At 37.4% G+C, this 24,542-nt stretch overlaps 2 protein-coding genes across 2 annotated transcripts in view; both read left to right on the plus strand.

Annotated features, from left to right (window-relative positions):
* Positions 1–1,661: 1,661 nt before the first annotated feature.
* LOC147308197 (macrophage mannose receptor 1-like) lies at positions 1,662–19,424 on the plus strand. The gene is made up of 31 exons (XM_086271079.1): positions 1,662–1,797; positions 1,991–2,347; positions 2,587–2,757; positions 2,899–3,054; positions 3,802–3,924; positions 4,367–4,504; positions 4,598–4,780; positions 5,817–5,971; positions 6,618–6,731; positions 7,364–7,479; positions 9,017–9,165; positions 9,255–9,454; positions 9,632–9,768; positions 10,024–10,096; positions 10,253–10,406; positions 10,553–10,591; positions 11,114–11,277; positions 11,388–11,449; positions 11,922–12,022; positions 12,259–12,404; positions 12,511–12,619; positions 13,712–13,836; positions 14,398–14,421; positions 14,744–14,846; positions 15,110–15,342; positions 16,439–16,604; positions 16,705–16,872; positions 16,951–17,070; positions 17,165–17,335; positions 17,623–17,652; positions 17,746–19,424. Exons 1-31 carry the CDS (start codon positions 1,719–1,721, stop codon positions 17,994–17,996), a joined length of 4,317 nt encoding a protein of 1,438 aa, XP_086127205.1. The 5' UTR covers positions 1,662–1,718; the 3' UTR covers positions 17,997–19,424.
* Positions 19,425–21,378: 1,954 nt separating this feature from the next.
* LOC147308198 (macrophage mannose receptor 1-like) overlaps positions 21,379–24,542 on the plus strand; it is a 31,371-nt gene continuing 28,207 nt past the window's right edge. Inside the window, exons 1-6 of the mRNA XM_086270984.1 lie at positions 21,379–21,513; positions 21,736–22,092; positions 22,255–22,425; positions 23,007–23,162; positions 23,960–24,070; positions 24,314–24,451. Of these exons, the coding sequence (XP_086127110.1) occupies positions 21,450–21,513; positions 21,736–22,092; positions 22,255–22,425; positions 23,007–23,162; positions 23,960–24,070; positions 24,314–24,451 (997 nt within the window). The 5' untranslated portion in view covers positions 21,379–21,449. The remainder of the gene's footprint in view (positions 21,514–21,735; positions 22,093–22,254; positions 22,426–23,006; positions 23,163–23,959; positions 24,071–24,313; positions 24,452–24,542) is intronic.

Consider the following 24,542-nt stretch of genomic DNA (forward strand, 5'->3'; position numbering starts at 1 on the left):
CACCCCAGTGAAGAGGTGATCATTTTCTCCTTGTTTTAATAAAATGAGCCCTTTGGTCTTTGTTCCCTACAACATATCACAAAAAGGTTAATTTGCAAAAATCAAAATTGGCTGTATGGAAGCGGTAATATAGGATAAACTGTGGGACCCACCTTACAAGCTAGTTTACGATTATTTTAATTAAAAAAAAAAACACGTCTATGCAGATGCCCACTGCTTAACAATACAACCACTATAACAATTTAACTTTTGTACCACCAGATGCTTCATTTTAAATCATGCTTTTTATTGGTTTTTGTTTTTTATTGTCTCTGTAAAGCACTTTGAATCACCTTGTTGTTGAATTGTGCTATTTAAATAAACTTGCCTTGCCTTGAATTTGGACACAGCCTGTGGCTGTATCTCAATTCAGGGTCTGCAGCCTTAAAGTACGCAGCCTCAATGATCCTCAAGGGCCGCGTACGTCCTTAAAATTCAGGGAAATTAAGGACGCATTTGAGGGCCGCATTTCGAGCAGCCTTCGAATTGGGACAGCCTTCGTTGCGTCGCGGTGACATAATCGGCCTTAAAATGCAGCCTTTAAGGCTGCAGACCCTGAATTGGGATACAGCCAACGTCTCTAGCCTTGTCTCCCCTTAGTCTCGTCAAGTGTGATAAGTCCCAGCTGTGCTCTCCTCCTGTGTCTCATTCCCTTGTTATCCCTCAGTGTATTTTAGCCCTGTGTTTCTCTCTGTCAGTGTTGTGTCGCCCCCTCATGCTGTGTGTGTGTTTCCCTCTGTGCTCCTAGTCTCTTGTCTCCAGGTTTCTTAGAGTTTAGTTTTAGTTTCTAGTTTTAGCTTGTTTTTTGCAAGTTTATTGTTTTCGGAGTTTTGTCCTATAACTGCAATAAAGCAGCCTCTTAGAGTTTACTCCTCTGTCTGAGTGTCCTGCATTTTGGGTCTTACATCTTGCCTGCCCCAGCTGTTTCATGACAATTACCCTATGCTTGTAATTATCAGTAATAGCTGCTCTCCGGAACAGATGTGAATCATGTTTGGCTATGCTTATGTTATGTACGGCCCAAAATGGCTTAAGTACCAGAACGTGGTAAGCTCTAATATCGACCAGTAAGGGACCACCACACTCACACTGCAATGGGGTACACAAGATTTATTTTTTCCCTCAGAGTCAAACTACTGGCTGAAGACACAACTCTGGCCGCAACTGTTGCAACTCCGCAACACTTAAATCACAATCTGAGTCCCTGTATCTTTCTAACACAACTGATGAATCACTCAGATGATGAAAACCTATCCTAGCTTCATGTCGATATCTACTCAGATGACTACATGACAAACTATTCTGTATTTTTATTGTTAGTGTTTTCTTTAGGGAAAATACTGTACACCACAAATTTATGTTGAGTTTTTGAGTTTGTATCTATCATAGTTGGAGAGTTCACTTACATGTATCTATAAAGTGAAGTTTTAACTTTAATTAATATTTTACTTTTACTATTTCAACCAAAGAGTTTCAAGGTTATTTATCTACACTGTTTGCTCAGTTGTCCTTAGCAAAATTCACAGTAACTTTCCCTCCCTTCTTCTTGTGAAACATCACTCATCATGATGAGGCAAGACAGGATATATAAAGACTCATGGTCGACAATCATTGCACAGGACCTAATCACATGTTTAGGTCCTGTGCAAGTAGCTCATATAAAAATATAAGACATAGGAATGGGAATACTAACAATGAGGATAACTTCTACAGCTTTTGTACTTCTCATCCAAACATTTGTCTGTTTGGCTTCAAATGGTACTGTAATCCAACTATTAATTTTATTTTTTTTCCTAAGCCTTTTACAGAGTATCGTGCATAATTAATGTCCTGCCTATCTGTACTATATGTAAGATTGTTATGTCCTCTATTTCTCTATAATCCTGTATAACCTATTCTTTATTTTTTACATCTCCAACAGTACTGTTTTTCAATATTTTTTTCTCTACAGATTCCCAATTTCAACTAATTAACAGGGCCACTGGTTTTTGTTTGGTAAAATTAAATAACCACTGCAATGACATTCGCTGGACATCTGGGGATCGACTTTTGGTTCAGAATAAGAACAAGTGCCTGGGTGTTCAGGGAAAAACTGTGGGCAGTGAAGTAAACCTGTATGATTGTGATGAAACCAGTGAGCTCCAAAAGTGGGAATGCATGAATGAAACTGTGATCGCTCTCAAAGGCCAAGAACTTTACATTGACCTCACTGCCGATAACACAGCCGTGCTCTCAAATAAAGTTGTGCCCAATAGCCACCTTACAATTTCTGGGACTTCCAGCGGTGCTTGCACAAGAACATATACAGGTAAATGAAATAAATAAAAATACATTGTAAAGTAATTCATAATAACTTTTATGGAAATAATATTAGTGGCATAATAAATTTGTAGATTTTCATATTTAGTTCCAAAATAATTGTAATGCAAAGATAGTGTGTCAAATGATTACAAGATGTTGATAAATGATAAAAGTATCATTTTGCTTAAACTATTCAAGCTATTCTTTGTTCTTTTCTTATATGTTTTCCTTATTTTGGTCCTTCAGAACTTTACACCATTGAAGGAAATGCAGCTGGGAGGCCGTGCATGTTTCCTTTCTTTTACAAAAGCAATTGGTATTCGGAGTGCACTGCATTTGAGTCTCCAGGGAACCGTAAATGGTGTGCGGTTGAAACAAAATATGATCATGAACTCTGGGGTTACTGCCCAACTAACTGTAAGTACACAACAAATTCTAATACAGGTTTTCAGAGTAATAAGCAGAACCTGGACATCCAAATTTAAATGTTGAGGAACGCCATCTTGAGGTACAAGTTCAGTGTAACACTATAATACCTTAACTGTGTTTGTGTCACAGCCAAAGAAACCTGGAACAAAGACCCTACAACAGGAGCATCTTATCAGCTGAACACACAGTCAGCGCTGACCTGGGATCAGGCTGATGCCAGCTGCAAACAGCAGAGTGCCTCCCTGCTCAGTATCAGCAATCCTCATGAGCAGGCTTATATTTCAGGTAAGGAGACAAGTCTCCACACTACACTGAATATATTGAAAACAAAACATTTCATTTAAGCTGAGGTTTGACAAATAGCTAAAACTTGAAACATTAAAGTTACTGTGTTAGGGCTATGCGATGTGACCAAAATTTTGTACTCCAATTTAAGACATTTATCGTCACAACAACGAAATATATATATATCACAAAAATTTTAATTTTTATGTAAATTCTGTGAATCTCGGGACACTCAACTTGCTTGAAGTGTTTTCAGCTGGGCGTTGTGTACCTGGAGTCAAGTGTTAGGGTTTAGACATAAGTTGTAACGGCCACCATTTTCTTTGTGAGTATTTATTACACGGCGTGCTGCTGGGAAAAGCCTGTTCTAACGTTTGAGTCTAAGGTTTATTTTTTAGCACCTAAAAATACACATATTATGCATATTCTGGCACGCTGGGTTTACCGTCGTTGTTGCTAACCACAACGCGTAAAAACAGTTGCTTGTCCATCCGTAGTGTAGTTATTTTAAATATAAGAGAAAGAGAGAACTTTAAGAAACTAATATAGCCACTACAGTGACCATCAAAAGGATTTAAAAAATTATTGCCGTAAACAGTTTATTTTGCAAAACCATGAAACAAATGATAACGTAATATGTGGTCTGTAGACTGTAGACACTGCTCCAGCTGATGATTATGTTTTGAGTATTACACTTGGTAAATTTTGTTTTCTCTGTCTCTTTTGTCTGTTAAACTCTACTGACAGCACTATTAGGGGCAAATTGGGGACAGGAGTACAAGCTCTGGGTTGGACTGAGCTTCCAGGATTTAGATTATGTGTGGAAGTGGTCTAATGGGAATCCTTATGCATATCTGAATTGGGATTCAGGTAAGTTTACTTTCAAGTTTCAGGAGCTTGTGTTACCATTCTGATGATAATTTATCTTACTATTGTTAAATTATCTCATCAATTCATCTTGATCATGTTTGCCATCTGTTTTATTTATATAAGAAATCTTGTCTGTTAGCAATTAAATAATTTTTTCCCTATTTCTTATAAATTTCTTCCACATGGGTGTGCTAGCCACACTGTAACCTTTTACTGGTCAGCAATTTCAACCACTGCTAAATTATTGTGGTGGCGTTGTGTGTCACATAACCTTGTCACTCTTGGGTAGAAATCATAGGCCTTTACTTCTTTTCCACTAAAACTAAAATGCTCATACACAATACACACCATGCTTCTAAATATCTTGAGAATCCTGTGAATGGAAAGTTGCCGAGTCTCATCTCATAAGTGACAAGTTTCATTTACCATCACTGCTCTGTAGGACATCCAGTTTCTAATCCAGGATATAAGTGTGGAATTATTGATGGCGCTGTTCAGTTTTCTTGGCAAAGTTCAAAATGTAACAAGAAACTGGGATACATCTGCTACAGTGAAGGACCTTTGGATGCACCTACTGAAGGTATAGAAAAAAAATCCCTTCTCTACCCTTCTCTTAAAAAACTTGATTGACTCTATTTCTTTGATCTTCTTCTTTTGTTCTTTTGGTTCATAGCTCCCGAGAGTGGATTTTGTACAGCACCCTGGATCCCCTACAATGGCCACTGCTTTTACCTTTATCGTAATGAAACAAAAAAATGGTCTGATGCTCAGAAAGCTTGCGGTAAAGAAGGAGGAGACCTAGTAAGCATTCGTAATGTGGAGGACCAAAGCTTCATCATCTCTCAACTTGGATATGGTATGGCAATAAAAACTTCTGAGCACCATTTGCATTCCTTCAACATAATCTTCACACAAGACTTCATATCCATCTTGTTGGTAATTTCCCCACACGTCTGCCCTTTTAAAATGAAATATTTTTGAGGCACGATCTAATATGATTATGTTGGTATGTTTCTGGATCAACCAAAGTAATGTTTGTCCAGGTTTAACGTTGCTTGTTATCAATCACATTGCAGTGATGTCATAGTGTTGCGATGTGGAAACACCATCACATCGCACACCAAACTCTAATCCTAACCCCATTACCCAAACCACGATCACATACTGATGCCCAACTCTAATCCTAACCACTCCCTTTTCTTTTCCAAGTTGAAAAGCTATGACATCATAACAATGTGATTGGTCAGTTGCAATTTCAGTCCTGGACCAATATTATTATGTTGATCCAGAAACAACACCAACATAAGTTATTGCTAAAGTTCCAGGAAGTTTTCAGCTTGTGTTTAAGTCATAAGAAGTTGCCTCTCCTTTATTTTCCAAATGTCTAAGTTGGGTTGAACATCACACTCAAAAGTTAAAGACACACCAAACCCAGATATTAATGAACATCTTATAGCTACACACTTCATAAGAATGTGAGCAATCTTTTCCTAGGAAAGAGGTCTACTGCTGTAGTTTCAATGTACAACTCTCCTCCAACTTAAGAAAATGCAGTTCTCTGACAACAGGTAATAGTCATTTCCAACTGTTTGCCAACAGGTAGACTTCCTCTTTATAATAATGACCATTTGTCAGTTGTTAGTTTTTGGAATCGACTAATAATTTGGCAGGTCTTTATGCCTATCTCTTCATAAGCATTTAATCACTTCCTGTTGTTTTCTGATCCCTGTATCACTGCACATCTCACATATGATAAAGTTTCCAGCAATTCTGGCAGACAACAATTAGCAACAGTCTAAAATTTAGATGTAAAAGTAACAACTAAAAAGTAGCAAATGAGCAGAATGTATCAAGAAAATTATACAACAATTAATGTTATTTTCTGTCTGCAGCATCCACTGATGAACTCTGGATTGGACTAAATGACAGGAAGAGAGAGAGGCTGTTTGTCTGGAGTGATCATTCTCCTGTGAGTTACACTAGCTGGGACTCTCAGGAACCAACTGTCACCTCTGAACAAGAAGACTGTGTTCTGATCAGAGGGGAGGTAAGGTGCACAGTGTGGGAGTGATTATTGATGATTATGACACACCAGTGTTTTTCTGTAAAACTATGCAGTTCTGTTAAAGAACACTCTCTCTAAACCTATGCAGCTATGTATCACACCTTACTTCACAACATACAGTATACACATATTGGCCAAAGTAAATTTCAAAACCTTTGCCACATGTTTAGTCTGGGACCTGTCTTTAAATCTCTTCTATGCACATATGTATATAAGCACATATTTCCACTATATTCTAACAGTGTGAGAAATGTATTGTTTCAACACCATAAACATAAAAAAGGAAATGTTATGCAGGAACTTCTTGTAGGATTGTTAGGAAGGCAATTTAAATCAGTTTCACAGCAAAAAGATGATTTAGCACTCTCTGGAAGCTGCCCTGCTACTGCTCAGCCTGCTAGTAGATGAACCTATGGTATGAATTTGAAAGTCCTATGTTACTTCCTCTTTGAGTTATCGCATTCACATGATTTTTGAAACAAACAAAAGAAATACAATAAAAAAATAAAAATAAAAACCCAGTCATATCAAAGAGTATGAGGCTTTTGTTTTATGATATGCACCGCAGCCTGTCTATCTCTTGTTAATTTCAGTTTCCACATATATTTTGTTCTTTTCATTCTTGCAGAATGGAAACTGGGCTGACCGTGTGTGTGATGAGAAACATGGCTTTATCTGCATGAAGACAAGTGACTCTGAACCCTCTGGAGATGAAGTGGAGCTGAACGCAGGCTGCAAAACTGTATGTGAACCTTTCATATATTTTCCAAAGAATGTCTGCATCTGGTTGGTCTGAATGCACACATTCTGTTATCTGTTTCTGTTTTGTAAAGGCTGTTGTATATTTCAAATGGCACAATGTCTAAAGCTACTTTTGTGCCTGTGGTCCAAGAAATAGCTGGGAAACCAGCATACACGTGGGATATGATACCTAATCAAATAAATTGTATTTGGATGTTGTTTATAGGAAAAACAATTAAGAAAAAAAAGCAGGCAGATTCTCTTGATTAAATTAGCACGTGGAGTGAGTGGAGTAAGCTATCTCAGGATAATACAAAGTATTATCAAACTTTAAATTGTACATTTAAAATTTTACCCTAGTCTTAAAGTGTATATTTATTTTTTACTCTTCTTATATTTATTTTTGTGTTTTGCACTGAATGTAACTGGAGTCGTCTCGTCTCGCTATATACTGTTCTGTATATAGCAGAGATGAAAATAAAGTTTACTTTGACTTTGAAGTAGTCACACTGATGCAGAGTGATTCTGCATGTGGGGTCTTTCTTCTTGCTATCACAAAAAGATATGTACACAAAGACAGCATTTAACGACAGGCTTGAATAGTTCCTCAACTGTTGTTTCTCTGCGATGCAGGGTTGGAAAAGACATGGATCCTACTGCTACTTTGTAGGGATTGAGACAAAGACGTTTCATGAAGCCAACGATGACTGCAAGAGCTCAAACTCTTATTTAGCTGATGTTTCAACTGGGTAAAAAAAAGTTTTTATGATTCCTAAAATTTTTACCATAAAAAAAGGTAATATACAGTGGTGTAAAAAGTGTTTTCCCCCTTCTGATTTCTCTTGTTAAATCACGAATTAACTGTGATTAACCACATTTTTTGTAAAGTTGTGTTCAGTTTCACTAAATACACTCATGCCTGATTACCGGCAGATCTGTTGAATCAAGAAATCACTTAAATAGAACCTGTCTGAGAAAGTGAAGCAGGCTAAAATATCTGAAAAAGCAACACACCATACCACAATCTAAAGAAACACCTGAGAAATAAGTTCACTAACATCTGTCAGTCTGGTAAAGGAAAAGGTTTCAAAGCCATTTCTAATCTAATCCATTTCTGATCTAAAACACACCAAAAGTCCACCTTTTAATGGTTTAAGAAAAACAAATTAAAACATTTGAGTCATGACCTAAATCCAATTCAGATGCTGTGGGATGATGTTAAAAAGATGGTTCATGCTTGAAAACCCTCCAATGTGGCTGAATTACACCAATTCTGCAAAGGCAAGTGGGTGAAAATTCCTCTACAGAACTGTGAAACACTCATTGCCAGTTATCACAAAAGCTTGATTGCAGTTGTGTCACGGTCCTGGGTCGGTGACCCAGTGTTTTTGGTTTTGTACTTTTACTTTTGAATTTACGAAGTATGACTGTTTGTTTTGGTTTCTATCCTAGTATTTCAGGTTTCTAGTTTGGTAGTACTTCCTGAGTTCTTGTTTTTAGGTTTTGTTATTTGGTTTCCCAGTGTTTATTCTGTGCTCCCTCTTCTCTGTGTTCCTTCTGTCTGTCCATGGTGTTATTTTGTCTGCTCATGAGTCTGCGTCTGTTAAATTCTGTGTCTCGTCTGGATCTCTCTGTCTGTCGTGTACTTCCTGTTTACTTTGTAGGTCTGTGCCTTATGTCTGTGGGTTCAGCTTTGTGCTCTCCCTGTCTCATCAGTGTAATCAGCGTCAGCTGTGTCTCCCAGCTGTTTCCTCTTAGCGCTGTTCACCTCTTGTATTTAGTGTCTGCGTCTTCCCTGCTAGTTGTCGTGTTCTACCCTCACTTTCACTCTGTGTTCTGTTTGCCAGCCTGCCCACCTGTTTAGTTTGTTCCGTATTCACAGTTTAGTTAGTTTTTTGTTCAGTTTCTTCCCAGCAATAAAGCTGAGTATTTTGAGTTACTTCTGTCTCTGTGAGTGCTGCATTTTGGGTCCTCTCTTCCTGCCTGCCTGCACAAAGCCATGACAAGTTGTTTCTGCTAAGGGTGGCCCAACTGCTTAATAGGGAGCAATCACTTTTTCACACAGTAGGTTTGGATTTTTTCTCCTTAATAATAAACGCCTTCATGTTAAACTGTATTTTATGTTCACTTGTGTTGTCTTTGCCAAATATTAAAATTTGTTTGATGATTTGAAACATTTAAGTGTGGGAAAAATATTAAGCAAATCATCAAGGGGATAATCACTTTTTCACACAAATGTATCAAGTTGCAGGCAGTCTGTAATCTAACTTGTGTAAATATTTCCAGGGTGGATAATACTTTCCTTGTAAGTTTGGTGGGGCTGAGGCCAGAGAAACACTTCTGGATAGGTCTCTCAAACCTGAAAAACAGAGAATATTTTATGTGGACCAACAATGCCTACGCGAGATATACTCACTGGAACACTCATATGCCAGGTAATGAAACAATCTCATGATCTATATGTAAACTATAGTTGGCAGGTGTCTTCACAAATGACAGCTAACATTTTCTTTTATAACACAAGGTCACGTGCAGGGTTGTGTTGCTATGGCAACTGGGCATTCTGCTGGCCTTTGGGATGTGTTGCCCTGTACCAATAAGGAAAAATACATCTGCAAACACCTGGCAGAGGGGGCAGCTTTAACCCCTGCTCCACCAACCACTGCCACACCTAACTGCACAGATGGATGGATTAAGATGCAATCCAGAGGCATCTGTTATAAGGTGCAGCATGTCTCTCTCTCTCTCTCCCTATGTGTGTGTATATAATTCTATTGAACTTATTCATAATAGGGATGACATAAAAACAGAGATGGCTGCCCAAGTTTAGTATATAGTTTTAAATGTACAAATATTACCAAAGCTTCAGATCACAATTCAGTTTCTTATATTTTGTTTAAGATCTTTCCAGAGGCTTCAGAAAAGAGAAAGACCTGGTACGAGGCTAGAGATTACTGCAGAGCCATTGGAGGAGACCTAGTCAGCATTCACAGCGGTGCTGATTTACTACGGACATACAATAACATCTACAATCATTGGTATAGTGTTTTCTGGTCTACAGTTAGAGCTACATAAGATGAAAATATTTTGTATAGATTTTTATCATTACAAAAGATTAAAAATACAGTATTTTTTATATATACAATGTAATTAATTACTGATGTAGAAGCCACCCCCATTTTATCCTCAATGATTGTTCAATGATGGTCATATTTTTGCAGACTAGTGCACCATTCCTCCAGAGAGTGCTAAATCAAGTATTAAACTTTGGAACATACATTTGTCCATTATAGGCCTAATCAATACTGGATTGGACTTAGTGCTCCTGACCCAGACACAGGTTATGTATGGAGTGATAGATCCCCGGTGAGTTTACAGTTTTTAACTCTCTACAATGGTTTATGTAGCCTAAATGATGATAACGATCAAGATGATGATTATTAACATTAATAATGTTACAGCTACTATTACAACTGATACAAATACTACTACTATTAATAATTATCTTGTTTTTGTATAAAGGTAAACTTCCAAGACTGGAAAGATGGAGAACCAAACAATAAAAATAACGCTGAATTGTGTGTTGAAGTAGAACCCGTGTATTGGGATAACATTTTGCTTTGGAGTGATGTGCCCTGTGAGAAGTACAATAACTGGATTTGTCAGATCCACGCAGGTAAAGCATGGTCACAGTTCTAAAATTCCTTTGCAACATATTTTTGAACTAGACATTTATTGTTGTCGGCCTCATGTATTCTCACAATGTCAAGCTGGAGGTGGTCACTAGTAATTCAACACTATTTTGTTTTTATACCTTTACAGGAGTCACCCCAAAGCCGGCTCCAGACCCTGTCACCCCTGGTATGTTGAGGAATTTGACCACATTGGCGGTCAGCATCTTTACATGACTTTTGACTTTCTATTATGATTACCAGGCCATGAGGCATACTATGCTGACACGAAACTAATGGATGCTGATTTACTGCATGGCGAATATCTGTGGCCAAACAGTATTATTAATTTTGTTTTTCTTGTAGAATGCCATGTAGAGTTATATATGATAACTCATATAATACATTGTTTAATGTAACCCAACAACAAATCCAAAATATAAATAGGAACCTAAAGTTGCTCTTCTGAAGTCTCGTAAGATAATGAGATATTGGTTAAAAAAACAAAAAAACAAAACATCTGTTTACCTGATTGATACAGTATGAGTATAAAACTTACAGTGAAGAAAGTGAACTATGTAGTGTGAGCATAAGATCAAAAACATGCAGATTTTTTTTACTTAAAAAATTGTTCACTTTAAAATCTGCTCATCAGCTATATTTACAGTGGAACAGAGAACCACACACATGCACATTTCTTATCTATTCTCAGAGTATAACACGACCTCTGATGGGTGGCTAGAATGGAATGGGGCTCAGTATTACATTAATGAAAAGGCGATGGCCATGGAGGACGCTCGTACGTTCTGCAGACAGAGGCATGGTGACCTGGTATCTATCAACAGTGAAGCAGAAAGGATATTTTTATGGAAACAGGTAGGCAATGGCATTTGTAAAAGATTTACCAAGGCAATGGGTAAGGTGTAACTGAACAAACTGAAACTTCCACACAGACAGTTTTACTATGCATCCATGCTTTTGTGCAGATTTCAACAGGTTATGAGAATTCTTGGATTGGCCTATCTGTAGATCTTGATGGAACATTTCAGTGAGTATGAATTGATTTATAAAATTTAAATGCAACAAAATAAACTTAAATTTATGTGACACCATGTTAAAAATAGAGAGTACTTAGTGCAAGGCAGCATGCCAGATGTACGAGTATACCAGTTTTAATTTCATTTAATCATATCTTGATTGTTTGATATAAAATCTGATGGCTAGTATACAGAGACAAAATTACCTATTAACTACCTAAATACATATTAACTGTAAATTGTGGTTAATTTACATTTCTGTTTGTGATCTTTAACTTTTAATTAATATTTGTAAAATGAATCAGTTACTATTCCAGTTTGCTATCTTTCTTACTAACTTAATTCAGGTACTATAACTAAAACCAAAAAACTGTGACTAAAAGGAAGAAGGCAAAGAGTACTTTTACTTAAACCAGTATGTGACTGTGTTGGTAATATAAGTTTTTACAGACATATTTAAACCATGTGCCTTTTTACATTAAGGTGGATGGATGGTTCTCAAGTGGTGTTTCAAAGGTGGGATGAAAATCAACCTGAATTCAAGAACTTTGATGAAAACTGTGCTGTCATGACACATCATAATGGTGAGTGTACCGAAATAATAGGTATAGCCATAACAAGAAGAGCCCATAGAGAGTTTTTAGAGCACCTCTACAACCATGTATTCTGATCATGATTCTGCTTATTACATAAACTACAAGAACTGATAGCTGGCTTGTGTGATATCAAAACTGATTAAAGATAGAGTTGATTTGATTTTTTAAAATCTATCATTCGAGTTGATTATATGATTAATTTACTATACTCAAATGGCTAGCAGGATTCTGGCATGACTCCAACTGTGGGCTAGAGTATAAGTCCTTTTGTAAGCGCAGCAGCTCAACTCCCACAAACACCACTGCTGCAGTGCCTACAGTGTCCCCAAAAGGTGGATGTCCACCCCCTTGGAAAAAATTTAACTCTAAGGTCAGATATCTTTCATGTCTTTTAATTTTTCTGTTATTTACTGTTGAAGGGATATGTTCTCAGTGCTTGGAACACTATATTGATCTTTTTCATGTTTCAATTTTAGTGTTACAGCATAATTTTTAAGAATCAGAATTTAACGTGGCAAGATGCAAGGGAAAAATGCAAACAAAAAGGTGGACAATTGGCATCTATTACTTCAAGACAGGTGGAAGGTTTGTTTCATTTTCATTTTACTCAAATATGTATTTAGATCTTGTGAACTTCTCCTCTTATGTGGTCCATTTACTGTCATTGCAGATATCTGTTCTTAGTAGCTAAAATTACCACTGAATTTCTGTTGTTGTGCAGTTCTGGCATACCTACAAGTTAGAACTGATACCACGGTGCACTTTAGCAAGAAAATACAAACATGAATCAATTTTATTGAAAAGTTCCATTTTGGTCTCATCTGACCAGAGCACCTTCTTCCACATGTTTGCTGTGTCCCCACATAGCTTGTGGCAAACTGCAAACGGGACTTCTTATGGTTTTCTTTAAATAATGGCTTTCTTCTTGCCACTCTTCCATAAAGGCCAACTTTGTGCAGTGCACGACTAATAGTTGTCCTATGGACAGATTCCCCCACCTGAGCTGTAGATCTCTGCGGCTCGTCCAGAGTCACCATGGGCCTCTTGGCTGCATTTCTGATCAGGGCTCGCCTTGTTCGGCCTGTGAGTTTAGGTGGACGGCCTTGTCTTGGTAGGTTTACAGTTGTGCCATACTCCTTCCATTTCTGAATGATCGCTTGAACAGGGCTCTGTGGGATGTTCAAGGCTTGGGAAATATTTTTGTAGCCTAAGCCTGCTTTAAATTTCTCAATAACTTTATCCCTGACCTGTCTGGTGTGTCCTTTGGATTTCATGGTGTTGTTGCTCCCAATATTCTCTTAGACAACCTCTGAGGCCGTCACAGAGCAGCTGTATTTGTACTGACATTAGATTACACACAGGTGCACTCTATTTAGTCATTAACACTCATCAGGCAATGTCTATGGGCAACTGACTGCACTCAGACCAAAGGGGGCTGAATAATTACACACACCCCACTTTGCAGTTATTTATTTGTAAAAAATGTTTGGAATCATGTATGATTTTCATTCCACTTCTCATGTGTACACCACTCTGTATTGGTCTTTCACATGGAATTCCCATAAAATTGATTCATGTTTGTGGCTGTAATGTGACAAAATGTGGAAAAGTTCAAGGGGGCCGAATACTTTTGCAAGCCACTGTATCTCAACCATAAATCTTTGTCTACATTTTCAGTGTTTCTACTGTCTCAAATGGTTGATGCACCTACTACAGACTTGTGGATTGGTTTATTTCGGTCACAGTGGAAAACTTACTGGACTGATGGACAACCAAAGTCATATACCAATTTGGGTAATAATGTACGTGGGATAATCTAAATATATACATTAACTAATGAATAATTAAATGAATGAATTATAATAATAAATTATTGTGTTTCTCTTTCTGAGAAAACATTATACTCATTAAAAGTGAACAACCATAACTATATGTGCAACCTCTGTAGGGTCCAGGTATGGCCTCATGCTACCAGTAGTGACACTAACTCTAGTCAATGACAAAACTAGTGAAAAAACAAAGAGAAAGATGAGCAGGGAAAAAAATGTGAGGGTAAACCATTCCCGTTTTGGAGGGTGTCTCACTGTTGCCTCACTAGTGCACCTGTTGATAATGTTATTAACAGCAAATCAGCTGAAACCAATTAACAGCCTTCTCTGCTTATTAAATGATCAGTATCCCAGAACTTACACTGACTCGATGCTATACTTTGTTTAAAAAGTGTTTCTTTAACTTTGAGCAGTGTACTTGCACCATGTAGATACAGAATATAATTACCTATTGTGAAGGGTCAGATACTTAGAAATAATCTATAACTGTATATTCTTGTATAAATATTTAAAATCTCTGTGTTTACATTGCAGTATTGGTATTGGTACGATCAAATGGTAAGTAGTTTTTAAAACTTATTTGTAAAGTACAGTGACACTTTATGGCATGACAGTTTACAGTTCTTGTTGTATTTTACAAGTTCTACAGTGACAGAACTACTATTTAATTATTTATCTGTTATTTATATAGCTATATATTATGCAAGGGCACTCAAATGTTTGCATGTTTAAATAAAATAAGAAAGAAAACTTTCCTAATATAATCTGCTCTGATGATTAGACAGTAACCAATAATACAGTATATTGTATGTAGAAGTATATGTAAATTCCCTGTGTCACCACATAGCATCATTCTGTTGACCCAACTCTGTTTCCACAGAAAAACTGTTTTGTGATCAATACCAAGCCTTTGGTTGGTATTGGGAAATGGATTCAAAAGTCATGCAATGACACCAATGGATTTATCTGTCATCGAAATCTTGGTGAGTCCATTTCTAACCCCAGGCCTGTTGCCACCCAACTTCAGCTGCAGCTTCATCAGACTCTCTAAAACAACTAAAAATATGTTTTGACTTTTTTAGTCCTATAATTAATATCTATATCTATAAGTGATATATAAAATCTATGATCAAGAGTATGATTCCACATTGACAAAAGCTGTAATAGTTTTAAGAGTACCGTAGAGAGGTTTGTTATGTAAAAAAAAGTCAATAAATAAAATTGTTTCTATTCTAATCCTCAACAGACACATCTCACCCAGATTCTCCAGAACCAACAATTTCTACTAACTACATCAAAATACTCAATGATTCCATTAAGGTTATTCCTCAACAAATGAATTGGGATAAAGCTGCAGAGTACTGTAAAAATGACGATGCCCTCCTAGCTAGCCTGAGGAATGAGTGGATGCAAGCTTATGTTGAGCTCATGGCGCTGAATCTCAAGGCTCCTCTTTGGTTTGGATTACACAAAGTGCAGGTAAACTTATAAAAACCTATAAAAAGTACATAGCTCAATAATAGGTCAACCAGTTTGAAACTGACTCTGGTAAAAATTCTAAAACGTACCTATGGGTACAATAAATTGTTCCAACAAAGATTTTATCTAACTAAATAATCTGTGATTATGAGAATGAAATTGTCATTGATGGATAAATATACTGGTCCAGTTATTTATCCACTCATTCAGTTATTTATCCAGCACAATTTTTGCATGATAAATTTGAACTGAGATTGTGATCCATCCTCTTCTTATTATCCAATATAAGGATGTTGGAGGATGGAGCCAGCCTCAGCTGACATTTCTTATTAAAAGTCTAGAGCTAGCTGATGTTGTGATTCCGTTCTAGCTAGAAATGCACCACACCAATGGGATGGTTTTCAGTTTTTTGGCCGCAATAATAGTCCGTTAATGTAATAGTGACCAGTATTAACCTGTTACCTAATGTCAGCTAAATCTAGCCATCCCTTTTGACAATAAATCTTCCAGCATTAGGCAAACACATTTGAAGTTACTGTGTGTTTACATTCTGTACTCTCAATCATGGTTGGAAATGGCTGACTGTTATAAAGCACTGGCTAACTTGACTACATTTAAGGAAGGTACCAATAAATGTGATGTAAAGAAGCAGTTGCACGTAACACCAACAAACTCAAGAACACTCTTAAATTCGGCATTCATTAAATAAGCAGTGTGGCAGTGCAGCATCCCTGCTCCAGCAGGGAGATTCTCTGTGAGAGGAAGGCATGTTGAGCAACAGCACCTCTTAGAGTAACTGCATGTCTCTTTGGATTCTCCTCCGTGTTCTTGAGACTGAGCTGGGAGACACAGCAAACCTTCTGGAAATGGCACATATTGATGTGCCATCCTGAAGGAGCTGGACTACCTATGCAACCTCTGTAGGATTTTTTTAAGCAGTATAGATCACCATGCTAGTTTAATTCAACTGTTTTAACAGAAAGAAATCTATTTTTATTGACTGTTTTACCCTCCATGCAGTTAAGCTTACTAAGGCAGATATTCCTGAAAACCAGAAAATATCGGTAACTGCTGTCTCATTAATCTTTGCTTTCAGATCAATGGTTCTTTCAGATATGTTGATGGATGGCATTTAATATTCAGTCGATGGGGTACAAATGAACCAAGAAAGGACAGAAGCTGTGTATACATGGATGTGGATGGAAAATGGAAAACCGCTCACTGTAATGAGACACTAATGAGTGTTTGCATGAAGTCTACAGGTACGACCAAACACACACACAGTTTGAAAGATACTGTTTTGACAACACAGTTTTAAAAGAATGTAATTAATTGATCCCATTGACATTACCTCATTCACAGATGTGCTGCCAACAGAGTCAACCATTTTTCCAGGAGTTTGCCCTCAAGACCCAGAGGCAACAATAGAAAACAAGAACTATATCTGGGTACCATTCAGGGGTTATTGTTATATTTTTATTACAGAGCAAACAGACTGGAGAGAAGCATCCACCACCTGTGTAGCACATGGTAGGCAACCTATGTGAAAGACACGTTTATGCAATAAATTGCTGTAGTTTTCATTAACAACTGATTTGTTTTGTTAAGGTGGAATGCTTGCCAGCATTGAAGATTCCTCTGAGCAAAAATTTCTAGAAATTAACCTGAGAACTTTTCAAGATGGCTTCACATCTTTCTGGATTGGCCTGTTTAAAAAACAACACAAAGGTGATTTATTATTTTTGCTATGTTCTTTAAAAATATTATTTTGGGAAAAAAAATTACATTTTTACATCTCTTTTTTTTGTCTATTTGCCTGCAGAGGAATGGCTCTGGGTGGACAGAACAGCCATGGGTTACACTAACTGGGCTGAAGGTCAACCTTTTAATATGAGCTTTGGATCGCGCACAGGAGAGATTAGTACATCAGATGGGACATGGAAGGATGTCGAAATATGGGATTATAGACCTTACATCTGCAAGACACCAAAAGGTAAAGTAATCTTTATTTATTGCAGTGTTTTTCTTTTTTTCCTTTTTATAATGCTGATTCAAATCAGTTGTAAGACTTTGACTGCATACATAACACAGTCATATGAATCCAAAAGCTGAAAGAAATACCTCTTGTGGGTCAGAATCTTGAGTGCACAGTCAAAATTAGATCCATTTATAAATGCCTGTTTACTCCACAAGAATCTTGAACAATTTATTTTTACTTTGAAATGAAGTAGAGCTACTTTTTTTTTATAAAGTATCTTATTTGTTCTTTTTCTTTTGCAGTATTACTACCAACGCCATCACCACCAGCCCGTAAGTAACACCTCTTTTATCTATTTATTTTATGTAAAATTGTTACAAATGTTTTTTTTAGCTGATTACCATCTACTTTTTCACTCTGTACAGAAACTGGATTACCTCATCATCAGCGTGTCTATATAACCACTGCAGTTGTGTTAGTCATTACTGGGATTGCAGTGGTGGCAATCACTGCTGTCTTCATCTTTAAGAAATTTGGTCATCAGTTACCCGCCCCTAACACCTTCGATAACCCGCTCTTCTTCAGTAGTAGGGTGTCACAGCCTGAGCAAGCTGACACCAGTATACTAGTAGAGAATGCAGCAGAAGAGAACACTGGAGATTTAATCAGTATGTAATTTAAATATTTTGGGCTCATTTGCATGGCCCATATGATTTCCTAGTATGTTATAAAAATTTGAGCTGAGGTGGCAGCAAGTAGCACATAATGGCTTACTGGAAAATAAAAGGTGAGAATCATCTCATATTATCATATTCTGTGAATGTAGGTTACACAAATGCTGGCTTTTGTTATTTCAGTTATGGTTAGGATAAAAGGTAGGGTAAATGGAGTTTAATGCATGTCCTAGTCAACAATCATATATGCATGCAGCAACCTGAAATATCAAGACAAATCAGGAAGGATCCATGGTTTCATGTTGCTGAAATTAGATTCTAACCATACCATCCAAATTTCACAACAAGAGCTCAGACTCACCAGACCAGGCAACATTTTTCTTCTATTGTGCAAGCTGACAGGCTGCTGTAGTCCATCTGCTTCAAGGCTTTACATGTTATACATTCAGAAATTATTTGAGTTACTCTTGCCTTCCTGTCAAGTTGTAGTAGCATCATCATTCTCCACTGACCTCTTACATCAATGAGGCATTATCATCCACAGAACTGCAGCTCACTGGATATTTTCTCTTTTTCAGACCATTCTCTATAAATCCTAGAGATGGTTGTGTGGAAAATTCCAGTAGATCACCAGTTCTTAAATATTCAGACTATATACACTACCGGCCAAAAGTTTTAGAATACCCCAATTTTTCAAGTTCTTTATTGCAATTAAATTTGTTCAAGTCCAATATATAGCTTGAAATGGTACAAAGGCAAGTAATGAACTGCCAGAGGTTAGAAAAAATGTAAGGTTAACCAAAACTGAAAAATAATAAACATTTCAGAATTATACAAACAGGCTTTTTTCAACGAAGACAAAATGAGTCAACAATTTAAAGCTGTTCTGCAGCAATGGAGGTTGACCCAGCCTTGAAAGCTACTACTAATTCCTACAGGTGTTCCAACTTTTCTGCATTACTTACAACCCTTTCTGTCTCAGTGTTGCAATACACTGTGGTACCTACCAACTGAGCATCGGTTGAACAGTATTGTACTGCAGAAAGTAGTGTGTTGCTAAAGAAAATGGCAAGAAAAAGGCAATTAACAATGGAAGAGAAACAGACCATCATAACACATAAAAATGTAAATTTTCCTACAGAAAATTGCAAAAAAAAAGTCAAAATGTCAGTTAGTGGCTATCCATTTAACCATTTGCACTTGCTTATCCAGTTTAGGGTTGGGGGTGGTCTAGAGGCAAGGTACAACCTGGGCAGATTAACAGTCTGTCCCACAGTAGTGGCTATAGCTGTCAAAAATGGTATTGAGCATTTTTCTGAGTTTCTGCATCAACTTGTAAATTCTAACATTGTAACATTTGGGATTTTTGTATGCTTTTGTAGCTTTGTTGTTTGCTGTGGACTTGCTCAACCTGCTGAATTAAAGTTTTGTTCTGTTTAACCTGTCTACCTTCTTTGTCTGTGATTCATGACAATAAGTTGACACAAGTTGTATTCATATCATCATGATTCATGCTTAATAAAACAAGCAAGTAAGACCTATTCAGTTTGAAAAAACAGGCAATAATATTCACATGACGGCACAATTAATGTTTTGATGCTGAAACCTGCAAATTTCTCTTACTGTCACTCTTACCCAGCTATTTTGTCTACTAAGCAGTTTATAATTTGACATCTCAGCTGCTAAATTTTTGGATTTCTTCCTCTTCGTTAGGGTTCATTTCTCAGAGTTCCACTACCCACTTCCTCTTAACTAGGGCCTCTAAACAGTGTTTCAATTTTTAATTAGCCACTATGCTGTAGAAGATAAATAACTGTAATTGGCTGTGTCTGTGAAGGTTCTCAGTCATCCAGGTCATCGTAGTCTAAGGAGCTTGCAAAGAAAAGCGTCTGGACTTCTTTGAGTTGCTTGAAGACGTTTCACCTCTCATCCAAGAAGCTTCTTCAGTTCTAAGGTCAAATGGTGGAGAGTCCCAGATTTAAACCCAGTGGGAGTTTCCCCCCCAAAGAGGGACAAAGGACCCCCTGATGATCCTCTACCTAATCACATGAGCCAAGGTGTGAAAGCAGGTGTGGGTCCCAATCAGCGAGGGTTTCGGGTGAGCTCATTGTGAAACCTGGCCCCACCCTATCATGTGATTTCCTGAGGTCAGATGGCCCAGGATTTGAGTGGGCGTTAAGGCGTCTGGGAAGGGATCTCAAAACTGGATTATAGATGGCAGACAGATGGTGTCGTAAACCACCGCCTCTGTTCAAAGATGGTTGCTCACAGTGGACGTGGGACTCTCCACCATTTGACCCTTAGAACTGAAGAAGCTTCTCGGATGAGAGGCGAAACGTCTTCAAGCAACTCAAAGAAGTCCAGACGCTTTTCTTTCCAAGCTCCTTAGACTGTAATTGGCTGTCATCAGATATGTGTGCTTAAATTACCATTTCAAAAGAAACAATAATCTATTACCTTAATAAAAACCACTCTCCAGCCATGCAGACAATTCTTCTACTCTCTTTGCAAGCCAAGGCTTACATTGTGTGTTTTCTCCTCAACGTAACACTGATTCATCAGCTATACTCGGATGCTGTCCAAGATAAAGACAATGTTGGATAACACCTCCCACCCACTCCATGACATGTTGGTCAGTCACAGGAGCTCGTTCAGTGAGAGACTGAGATTACCGAAAAGCACCACTGAACGACACAGGAAATCATTCCTGCCTGTGGCCATCTCCCTGTACAACGCATCCACTTAACACACTGTTTGCTGCTACAGCTACACATGTTTCTTTTCCAAATATTTATTTATAAGTGACTTATGTATGTATGTATGTATATATATGTATATATTGTACTATTCTTAGTTAGCGTATTGTCTGTCTTGTCTTAATGTTGGTTTAAAATGGAGCACTGTAACAAAAAATTATTTCCCCCAGGGATCAATAAAGTATTCTGATTCTGATTCTGATTCTGATTATACTCAATGTTGAGTTTTAATTATAATAAAGCTTTAATTGTATTGCACGTATCAAAACTGTTAATGTAAAGTGTATAAGAAAAGCACATGTACATCCATCATATAGGTAGGGGGCAAAGACTAAACAGGATAAATGATAAAAACCGGTGCATCAGTTTAACAGAACCAGTGCATCCATGGAAAGTCCACTGAGTTCTTTCAAGCATTCACAGAAGGATATCATAACTTCCTCAGTGTGGTTGTTGCAACATAATTGTAACTGTAATTCTAGCACTTCCTGTTTCACACACTGATTTGTTTATTACTCAGTTTCAATCACGTAGTAATTTGTGTAATACTGGAAGTCGACAAGGCCCTCCTTGTTCCTCTGAGACAGAACAAATAATACTCTTAGGACTGGTGGTCAACAGTCATTCACACAAGCCTTAAACACTTTGCAAGAAATGCATGTATAAAGTTTTCTAATACAAATTGCAGGAATACTAACAATGAGGATAACTTGTAAAATCTTTGTGATCCTCATCCAAACATTTTATTGTTTGGCTTCAGATGGTACAGTAATCCAACTTTTAATTTTAATCTTTTGTCAGATTTTATTGATTTCCTCTGCTCTGTGTTTTTAAAACGAGCATGTTTATCCTGTAAATTTATGTCAGCATATCATTTGGCTCTTCTTGTCAGCAAGAAGAGTGAAATGATTCAGAGTCAATGAGGCACCAAAAGCAATCCCAGTCATGGAAATGAAGTGAATTTATATCAATTATTTTTCAACAGACTCACCATTTCAGCTAACTAACAGGGGCACTGGTTTTTGTTTGATAAAAACAAATAACCACTGCAATGACATTCGCTGGACAACTGGTGATCGACTACTGGTTCTGCAGAGGAACAAGTGCCTGGGTGTCCAGGGAAAAAGTGTGGGCAGTGAAGTAAACCTCTACGATTGCGATGAAGCCAGTGAGCTCCAAAAGTGGGAATGCAAGAACGAAACAGTGTTCGCTCTCAAAGGCCAGGAGCTTTACATTGAGCTCACTGCAGATAACACAGCCATTCTCTCCAGGACAACAGGACCAAATAACCACCTCACAATTTCTGGAACATCCAGTGGTGCCTGCACAAGAACTTATAGAGGTATTGTGCCATGTGAAAAAGAGTATAATGCAATTTTTCTTAGATAAGAGGGTTGTATTAAATGGATGCACAGGTTTCTACCTAGCTTCATGTCTTAAAGCTGTTTGTGATAAATGTGTTTTACAGTCTTTGTTTTGTTCGTTTGTTTATTTGACCTTTTAGAGCTTTTTACCATCGGTGGAAATGCAGCGGGAAGGCCGTGTATGTTTCCCTTTCTATACAAAACTCAGTGGTATTCAGACTGTACTAAATTTGACTCCTCGGAAAAGCGTCTTTGGTGTGCAGTTGAAACAAACTATCAAAGCGAACGCTGGGGGTACTGCCCAACCATGTGTGAGTAATGAAACCAATTGAAGGAAATAATTCAACCATTAGGACCTACAATTATTTTTCAGAGCTCTTACAAGGATTAACTGATTTATTATATACTTTTAACTTAAGTCAACTCCCATAGCTGAACAGAGGCAAAAAAAATCAACATTAAGTTAGAGAAGTAAAGTATTACCTTTACTATTGCACCGGTGTTGTTGAAGACCGGGGCCAGAATTGGCCTGGGAAAGACTCCAAAACAACCCACTGGAAGACTCTGGAAAATATGAAGAAGTGCATAGACTTTAAACTTTTAACTGTATTTTGATAAGTTCTGCTGCTTTTCTTATATTCCCAGTTTTCCTTGATCATGACTCAATCACTATTTCTATTCATACTACAACAAAGTCGTTAAATTACAGAAAAACAATTAAATGACAGAAAAGCTGTTTCCCCCCCCCCCCAAAAAAAGATAATTTTTCTATAATATTTGAATTGCATTGAAGGAAAGTTGAGTTTCACTGGTTAGGCCCACTAAAGATTAAAGTTACCCATGATCTAAAATGAGTTTGACTTATAAACATATATGCATTTTGTATATACAGCCAAGGAAGACTGGAATATGCACCCAACAACGGGAGCGTATTACCAGCTTAACATACAGTCAGCTTTGACTTGGCACCAGGCACAAGTCAGCTGCAAACAGCAGGGAGCTTCCCTTCTCAGCATCGATGATCCTCACGAGCAGGCTTATATCACAGGTAATGTGCCTCGGACACACTGAAAAAGTGATCATGTATTTATGTGCATACTTTAACTCCTGTAAAGTATATGTATCCAAACATAGTATTTTATTCTATTTTATATAGTATATTGTTCTTTTTATCTTATTCTATTCCATTGTTTTTCTTGACTGTTGCTCCCTGTAACTTTGCACTGTCCACTTTCTGTCGTGACTCAACAAATTTCACACGTGTGACTAATCAGAGTTTATCTTATCTTTTCTTATCTCTTATCTTTGTGTTATGAATTACATGATTTTCCCCCCATCATTTAAAAAAAAGAACATCAACACTAGTTTTGATTATTGTTAAGATAAGATAAGATAACCTTTATTAGTCCCACGCGTGGGGAATTTGTTTTGTTACAGCAGTGGACAGTGCAAAGTTGCATAGAAAAATTAGAAGAAAAAAACACTGGAATAATATATCCATAAGATAATGTACACAATATACACTATAATACAACGATGCCAGAAAGAGTATTGCACTTAGTGTTATTGCTATTGCACATGTGTGGATGTGTGTGTTTGATCAGTTGAAGTCTTTGTTGTGGAGTCTGACAGCAGTGTGGAGGAAAGACCTGCGAAATCTCTCCGTCCCACATCGTGGGTGCCGCAGACTGCCACTGAAGGAGCTGCTCAGTGCTGTCAGAGTCTCCTGCGTGGGGTGGGAGATGTTGTCCAACAGGGATGATAGAGGTTACAATTAGAGATTTATTTAACGCAAAGTGAAAGACATTTTTCCTTTTTCATTTCTGTACTCAATGGCTCCAACAGCACTGCTATGGAAAGGGGGCAATACACTTTGGATTGGACTCATCCTAGATCCAGAACATGGCTGGAAATGGATAAATGGCAGGCCTTACCGTTACATGAAATGGGACTCAGGTGATATAATATATTCTAGCAGATTACTGGTAAAACAGCTGTTTAAGTTAGCATAAAGACATGAAAGAGGCAGAACAGCCTGACTCTCTATGACAGCAACAATAAAACATATTAATAGAAAATATACAATTTGTTAACTGAAAAAAACTGAAATGCATCTGCAAAAAGAAAGATAGAAATTGGAGCCCCGGTATAAGACTGTTGTAGAGTTAACATGTAAAGTATATCTATCATCATGTTTAGGACATCCACTTCCTAATCCGGGATACAACTGTGCAGTTGTTGATCCTAGTGTACGGTACCTTTGGCAAAGTTTACCTTGTAGCAATAAACTGGGCTACATCTGCTACAGTAAAGAGGCTGAAGAAGCTCCTACACGAGGTAAATAAAAATATCTTTTTTTTTCTTCAGATTTTGGTTATAGCATAACTGAAATATTCCTCAACACTTATTTTATTACTTTGTTATTTAT

This window comes from Aulonocara sp. 'chitande type north' Nkhata Bay, linkage group LG18 (genome assembly GCF_057382095.1).
Source record: "Aulonocara sp. 'chitande type north' Nkhata Bay isolate Kocher_YH1m ecotype deep benthic linkage group LG18, A_spYH_male_GT1.1, whole genome shotgun sequence".
In the NCBI taxonomy this organism is placed as follows: domain Eukaryota; kingdom Metazoa; phylum Chordata; class Actinopteri; order Cichliformes; family Cichlidae; genus Aulonocara; species Aulonocara sp. 'chitande type north' Nkhata Bay.

Coding starts and splice junctions, on each gene's coding strand:
- LOC147308197 (XM_086271079.1), top strand. CDS start 1,719: ATGGGAATACTAACAATGAGGATAACTTCTACAGCTTTTGTACTTCTC. Junction 9,166..9,254: donor CTGGAACACTCATATGCCAG/GTAATGAAACAA, acceptor TTATAACACAAG/GTCACGTGCAGGGTTGTGTT. Junction 16,873..16,950: donor CACCACCTGTGTAGCACATG/GTAGGCAACCTA, acceptor TGTTTTGTTAAG/GTGGAATGCTTGCCAGCATT.